The 7,628-nt window shown below is 40.8% G+C and overlaps 1 protein-coding gene across 1 annotated transcript; it reads right to left on the reverse strand.

The window, feature by feature from the left end:
- Positions 1-437: 437 nt before the first annotated feature.
- LOC131370332 (serine/threonine-protein kinase pim-3) lies at positions 438-4,796 on the reverse strand. Its single transcript, XM_058417600.1, has 6 exons — positions 4,319-4,796; positions 3,937-4,046; positions 3,721-3,771; positions 3,248-3,611; positions 2,370-2,546; positions 438-2,044 (listed from the first exon to the last, which is right to left on the reverse strand). The coding sequence occupies exons 1-6, from the start codon at positions 4,404-4,406 to the stop codon at positions 1,860-1,862; spliced, it is 975 nt and encodes a 324-aa protein (XP_058273583.1). The 5' UTR covers positions 4,407-4,796; the 3' UTR covers positions 438-1,859.
- Between the last annotated feature and the right edge of the window lie 2,832 nt (positions 4,797-7,628).

The raw sequence follows: 7,628 nt of genomic DNA on the forward strand, positions 1-7,628 counted from the left end.
TTATGTTGTTGTTTTATTCCTCTTATACTGCAGCAATTTGCCAACAATTACAGTGTTCTATTTATTAAGTAACAAGACATCATGCTTTTTATCCATTTAAAGTTACATTCAATATTGTGGAACATCCACAAGACTGCCTTCACTTACATTTACATTATAAGTGAAGCGAATACTTTTTTTTTCTTTTCCAAAATTAGAAGAGGGAAGCATCTTGTCATTTAAATGAGAAACTGGAAAGAGCAAACTACTTCTCCTTAAGGGCACCCTTCTCCATCTCCTCACTAAAAGCTTCATATGATCAATGATTCCACCTCTGTGTGGTATAATTATTAATAAACTCTCACATTCCCCCTACTAGAGTTCAGTAAACACATTTTGGGACGTTTGTGATTTGTAAATATATCATCTTATTAGAAGGCAAGGAAACACCACAAGTGTTCTGTACAAATGAAAGTTTAATTGAAATGTTCTTGTATAAAAATAGGATTTTCATTGGGTTTCATACAACTTTTACTATAGAGAGAATAACTAACACACGCCTGTGCAGCCTGTGATAGGTATTACCCCCATCCCATCGCAATTCAGCAAAACACTTCCATTTTATAGGGAGATTACACAGACCCAAAAACAACATGAGTTTTTTTTTTTGCTTTAAAATGACAACCAAGAGAAGTTAAATAACATTCATCGCTCTTTCAATTTAAGTAAACCTTGTTTTTATTCCTTTTTACATTGACAACAGCTTCAGTGCATCCACCAATCTCTTGTCCAAATGTAAAAAAAAAGAAAAAAAAAAAAAGAAAAAAGACAACAGGAATGCAAACAAAAGGCCATAAAAAGATATGCAAATTTTGGGATTTAAGCATGACAATAAATAAAAAATAAATAGCCACAGAGTGTGGAATGTCTACATGTTACAAATAAATTAAATGCAAAGAAGAAAACTGTACAAAAAAAAAAAACACTGTACAAGTTAATCTTTAAAAAAAAAAATAGGAAAAAAAAGGGATTCATGAATATTGCATTGATTGTGCATTTTCACACCCAGGTCCCCAAAACCCAGGAGACAGACTAATGTAGTTTCAGCAGTGGGATGAGGAGCAGAAGAGTAAGCTGAGGGGAGGGAGCGTTCCAGACCCTCAGAAGGTACAGCGGTTACATCTTTATACACATTCAGAGAAAGAAAAAAAGAACAGTTTTATTTTTTCTAGACGACCTATATAGGCTAAAATGTGACTGAGCAGCGTTAGAAAGAGACGCAGTGAGTGTGTGCGTTTCAAGTATTTCTATGGGTCAATCCCTCCCCACTGTAAGACCCTTGAACTGGCTGGAGGTTTATGTGCAATGGTCAATCACCAAACACCACGTAACCACCCAACCGGCTCAAGGGAAACTTTCAAACAAAACAACAAAGCAACGATGAAAGCCCCAAAACAGCAGCTTTCAAAAAGGCACTCCAAATCAAAAATTAAGACATTTAAATAAAAAGTTATCCAAGCTCTATGAGAGCAGCCACATCTGCGTAGGAGGCTTGCCAGATGCATAAACCAGCCTTGTAACAATAAAATAATAATAATAATAATAATAATAATAATAATAATAATAATAATAATAATAATAATAATAATTTGTGTGCTGGTAAGTCCGCCCAAACAGCAAATGTTCCCCAACGGGAAACAAATTTTATGAATTGTAAAAATAATAATAATAAAATAAAAAGATTGAAAGGAAGAGCAAACTGTAATAAATTATGATTCCCTACAAAAGAAAAAGAGGAATCTGCAAGCCTGACAAGGCATGGGTGCAGATCAATAGTCCGTTGAGTCCCAGCGCTTTTTGAGAGCAAGGTGGTATTTCTTTCAGAGGCTCTCCTTGCTGGAGCTCATGCTGGAAGTGTCCGTACTGATGGTACATAGCCGGATGTCGCCCTCCTCCGTCTTAGACGCTTCAGCATGACGCATCCACGGATGCTCAAAGATCTGCTCCAGAGTTGGTCTATCTGATGGCCTCAGTGACAAACACCACTTAATCAAGTGTTGGCACTCTGTTGGAACACACAGTAAGTGAAGGATTAGCATCTTGCTGCTAGCAGCACGAAACTGGATGACCACAACCACACCCTATTTACTACATAGTGCTCTATTTTGCCAAGTCATGACAGCCAAACAGAATATCCAGGGCACTCCTCTCACAAGGTACTGCAGCTTAGAGGATGTTAAATAGGAATAATATACATTGCAGTTTGACAGGATTTGGGAGAAGAGTGCCTCTTAGGATACAGAATATGTCTGGGGTCTATTATCATGCATTGTTTATTAAAAGATGTGGGAATATGGAGTATGAATATACCAAACAAACACTGTACAGACCTGCTGAGATTCTCCGTCTGAAATAGAGTCGTCCTCTGAGGATTTCCTCGTCCTGCTCAAAGGGAATATCTCCACACACCATGTCATACAGCAGCACCCCTAGTGACCAGACGGTGGCTGAGCGGCCATGGTATCTATGGAAACGTATCCACTCTGGTGGGCTGTACACTCTCGTACCTGTAACACACATTGAGAAATAAATAATACGTTAGCTTTAAGGACAGAACACAAACACATAGTGGCTATGTACACCCCTCCCTCCCTCAGCCAGTGTCAGCTCTGCTGCTGATGCAGAGCTCTATCGAGATTCTAAAGGGCCCATGGAATAGCAAAGAGGAGGGGGAAAAAAATGAACGCTGCTTGAGGGGGGTGTTTCGAGGCCACATCACTCATAACTCAGCTGTCTGGTGCGCCAAAGAGCCAACAGTCCTGCCCTCCCCCAGAGGGCAGGAGTGTCTTGGAGACAAAACGAAGACTGAAATAGCAACGTGAGCCGTCACGGGACCTGAGCTCTCAGGTTTCACAACACACATCTGTTACGTGGCAGCCGATCTGTTTACACCCAGAGATGAAGCAAAAAGCTTCGTCTAAAGCTTTGAAATGTTGGCAATCTTAATTTAAGGATCTGATTTCATGTTTACTAGGAGAGTAGTGTCCATACATGCCAAACCATTTCATAGCAACGGAAAACGTCATGAAATATAACGACCGTATCGTAGCAGAAACGCTGACCTGTATAACACAGCATGGGAAAACCCCACACCTCAAACAAATACAAAAACAAACCACTACATGAGAAATCCCCTTGATAAATTAACAACAAAGAAAAAAAGAAGAAGCACAAAACACACCAATCAACTGCACACATTTGTGCGTACCGTCAAAATCGGTGTACACTGTGTCCTTGAGAATGGCCCCCGAGCCAAAGTCAATCAGCTTGAGTTCTCCGGTGCGCAGGTCCACCAGCAGGTTCTCATCTTTGATGTCTCTGTGCACGACGCCGCAGCTGTAGCAGTGCCGAACAGCCTCCAATACCTGGCGGAAAAAGCTGCGTGCCGTGCCCTCGTCCAGGGCACCCTTCTCCGTGATGAAGTCAAACAAGTCTTTGACCAGCTCCGGTCTCTCCATGACGATCAGCCAGCCATCCGGCCTCTCGTACCAGTCCAGCAGCTTTATGACTCCCCGAAAGTTGGAACCTACTTTTTTCAGCAGCACAATTTCCAGAGGCACCATCACACCATTCTGGAAGAGAAATTGATTTTTCTTTTTTATGTTTATAATTATTCATTTCTTTCAGAGACCATGCCGGTGCAATTACATCTTTCTGGCATTAAAAAAAAAAACTACTTACAATGGATCCCCATTCTGTGACTCTCTCCTTTGCAACATGTTTAACTGCGACCTAAAGAAAATGATGGAGAAATTCAAACCTACAGCTCGCATGCAGTTTTATTTTGAAACGAGAGCAAAGGTACATGCGTACAGTGCGCGCGCGCGCGCTCGTGTCTGTGTCAGGGCGTGCGCGCGCGCGCGTTTGTGTATGTGTAAGTGTAAGTGTGTTGCTCACCGGTAAACCGTCAGAAATCCGACTGCCAGCGTAAACCGTCCCAAATCCCCCGCTTCCCAAAACGGAGCCCACCTGATAGACCTTCTCAAACGGCTCTGGCTCCAGTTTCACTGCAAATGAAAAGATGAAGCATTATTGCACATAATCAGTCATTTAACTGCAGAAACACTGCAGTGTAGAAAGAGGGAATGGACGTCGTGACCGCTTAGTGAATGAAGCCAGTTACTATTCACTGAGGCACTCGTGATGCCAGGAGACAGAAACCAAAACAAAGCACCTGGCTAGGATTTGCATACAAACACTAACATTAAAATGACGCGTGCGGGGACAAAATATGTGTTTATCTTTTTCTTCATTTCGTTAGCAAGCTGGCTAATCTCACCTGGCTGGAGCTGAATTTTCACCGGCAAATGGTCCACGCTATTCGGGCTGCAGATGTGAGAAAAAGAGCCAAACTTTGATAGCAGCATATTTTCAGCGCATGAGGTGAGGCTGGCAAGAAATCCTCTGTTATAAGGTATTTTTTCGCAGCAGAAAGTCCAGTTTAGGGGGAAAAAACGCTCTCAGAAGACGAGCTGTGCTGCACACCGAAGGCACACGGAGATGAGGCGGAGGTTAACGATAGATCCGTTAGATCCGATGCAGCGCAGCGTCTCCGAGAAAACGCGACCAAAAAGTCAATCCAGCTCTCAAATAAATACAATCCTCAAATGGGTAAAATCCTGGGTGACACTCGTCCCCTTGAACACCAAGGAGTTGGCGTTACATTAACGCGAATACCGCTCGATTTTGGACGTATCTGCTTATACCCCTGCTCTCCACAGTCTGTCTGCGCTGCGTCTGAGCTGTGGCGGGGTCTAATCCTACTCCTATAACGGCAATATTTTGACGCGTGTACGGAGCAATATCCCTCCGCCGCCCCAATCATTCTTTACCCTCACAAGAGAGGCGATTATTACCTTCATTAAAATGGGCCAGTCTGTTATAGAAAAATTCGGCACGCGGCATATATTTTGAGCTAAACACAATTTGTTTGCATTTTCTTTTTATTTGAACGTTGTATAAGTCGGAACTACTTCGACGCTCAATGATAACACTGTCTGGATGGTGCGTGGTGTGTCTCATTTGCATACCGGAACGGCTCGACCAATGAAATGTCGTATATTAATACAGTTTTCCCGTTCAGCCAATTGAGAAATACACACAAATAGAAATTGGATTGCGCGCGGCGCCAATTCTCATGTACACACAAACTAGCACAAACCGAGCTACGGTGTATAGTTTATTATAGTAATAATTACTGAAAAATGATGCACTAAAACAACGAATAAGTGAAATATTTACACCATTTTAATTTAAAAAGAAAGAAAGAAATATCCCAGAAAACCACAGGGTCATAAGTGAAGATATTACTGTTAAGTATTAGGGACATCCTGTCTTTAGATGGGGCTAATTTCAATGCACTTCATGTCAGCTGAGCCATAGGGTTAATAAAAACAATGTTTTTGTTTATTAGTTGTTGTTGTTGTTGTTTTACCTGTCAATTTCTCACCACAACAGAGCAAAGCTGTTGGATTATACTTGTAAAGGGACATAGCATTACATTTTACATTTGCCTCATTTAACTCACCTTATTACGCTTACTAGCAGATTGCCAAGTAATCAGTGGACTGAATCTGACGTGTTAGGAAAGAAATATACTCCAGGATGTGAGCCTGACACACCTTGGTTTGATCAGTATGGCACATTACGCAGAATGAGGGCTGGTCTGTATCCACATGCTTAAAGTTGCTCATACTAAAACACAGGCACAAGGTCCATCTTTATATTTCCATTCCCGCACTTTGTGTTATGCTGAATATTGTCGTGCCAAAGTAAAACAATATATCACCTTGTGGTTTATTATCATGCATAGAGTAGGCAGGCTGTGTCGACGGAGGTGCAATTTGCTACAAGGATCATCATCAGATTACACCTTGAATTATGGATTGTAAATATTCCTTGACATCCTACTCATGCAACTCCGAAGTTAAAATATGATCACGACATTACTTATGACTTTAGAAAACACTAAAGACTCAAATCATTCTAACTTGTCCAAAATGTTTGATGTACTTTTTTTTTTTTTTGGTTGTGGTGACCTTGCGTTGTATTTGTAAAGTGTGCACATGGCCTCTTTTTTATCATAGCTTTTACGATAAGCAGTGTATACACTGAAGGGCAAAGGGACACATAGAGAACAAGATCAGAGGCTGTGCGTGAGCCTTATCTCCCCATTCAGTAGAATTATGTAAATGTTAAACATGCTCTTGAGTACACCTTAACTTTTGGTGTGTTGGCTTTACAGACTCAGCTAAAGAATAGTTAAGGACTGAGATACCTTTACATTTGAGATGTGCCATTGAAAGCTCTTTCTCTTTCTTGTTTAACTAAAGTAGAAAAGCAAAAGGGAATTTTCATTCTTTTACAGTTTGTAACATAAATGTGATTACTAACTTCATTAAATACATCAGAAGTCATATTGGCAAGCTATTTACATGTGGCACTGTTTGTAGGCCATTTTCATGGCTCACAAACAGGCAGTTAATGACAGGGCATTGATTATTTATTTGTAATAGTAATGCAGTTTATTTCCTGTTGGCTCTGGGAACAGAACTGGATTCCTGCCATTACAATCATGTGGGAAACCAGTCTTTTATTTGTTTATTTATTTATTTAATTTCTTTATTTTTAGACATTTGGACCAGCTACACTCATCCAGAAAGCATGCTTAACATCTGTAGCATGTACAGCTGGTCCATCATCTCTCCGTTTGGACATGAATGATGTGGGATGTTCAAGGCATTCATGGTAATGTAATGGTCATTTCTTTATTTATATAGCCAAGGCCCTTGATCTGGCTTGAGGAAGGTTTGCGGGAAGCTCCTAACTGTCCACCATCAATTCTCTGGGATTCCTGGGATGCTTGATATTTTCTTTTCACTCTAATTACTGCTTTATGAAATGCCCCAGTTGAGCTGAAATGGTTTGATAAGGGTCTAGCAGTACTTTACCTCTGTAATTTCTTGTACCCTTTTTATGGGTAAGAACAAAAACCATGAAACCACACAAATCGTGGACTGTGGCCACATCAAAGTCAGGGCATGCAGCTCTCTTTTTAGCCTTCACAGCCACATCATTTGGGTGAGTGAGAGAACCTTTTCCAAGCTCGTCCTCCTGGAACCAATGAACCAGCTTCTGCTTGGAACTGATCTCAAGTGGCTTTAGGAGAGAAGACACACTGAGTCATCTTTCAAGATGGCACTGTAATATGATACTGCTCAGGCACACACTTAACATGGGCAATACTGAGCAATGTCTTTATAGCATAGCTTCAATAAACTATGAAATGTTATAGTAAAATTCACAATGCTAATTATTCATGTTGTTTATGTGTACCTGGCTGTGTGTATAAGAGGGTCAGGTTCAGGTCAAACTTAAATCCATGGGATTACTATCGGAACCTAATGTCACATGGCGCTGTCAGGTCTGCTCACCGATAATCCGCCCATGTTTCGTAACTGTTCATTAGAACATTTTCTCTCTTTCTGAGAGCTCTGCACTTTCGCTACATGCATTTGATTGCTTGTAAGGACATTGTAAATATCGACTATCCAATAAATGAAGAACAAATACATCATGGTTTTGCTGAG

Source organism: Hemibagrus wyckioides, linkage group LG19, assembly GCF_019097595.1.
Source record: "Hemibagrus wyckioides isolate EC202008001 linkage group LG19, SWU_Hwy_1.0, whole genome shotgun sequence".
Taxonomy (NCBI): domain Eukaryota; kingdom Metazoa; phylum Chordata; class Actinopteri; order Siluriformes; family Bagridae; genus Hemibagrus; species Hemibagrus wyckioides.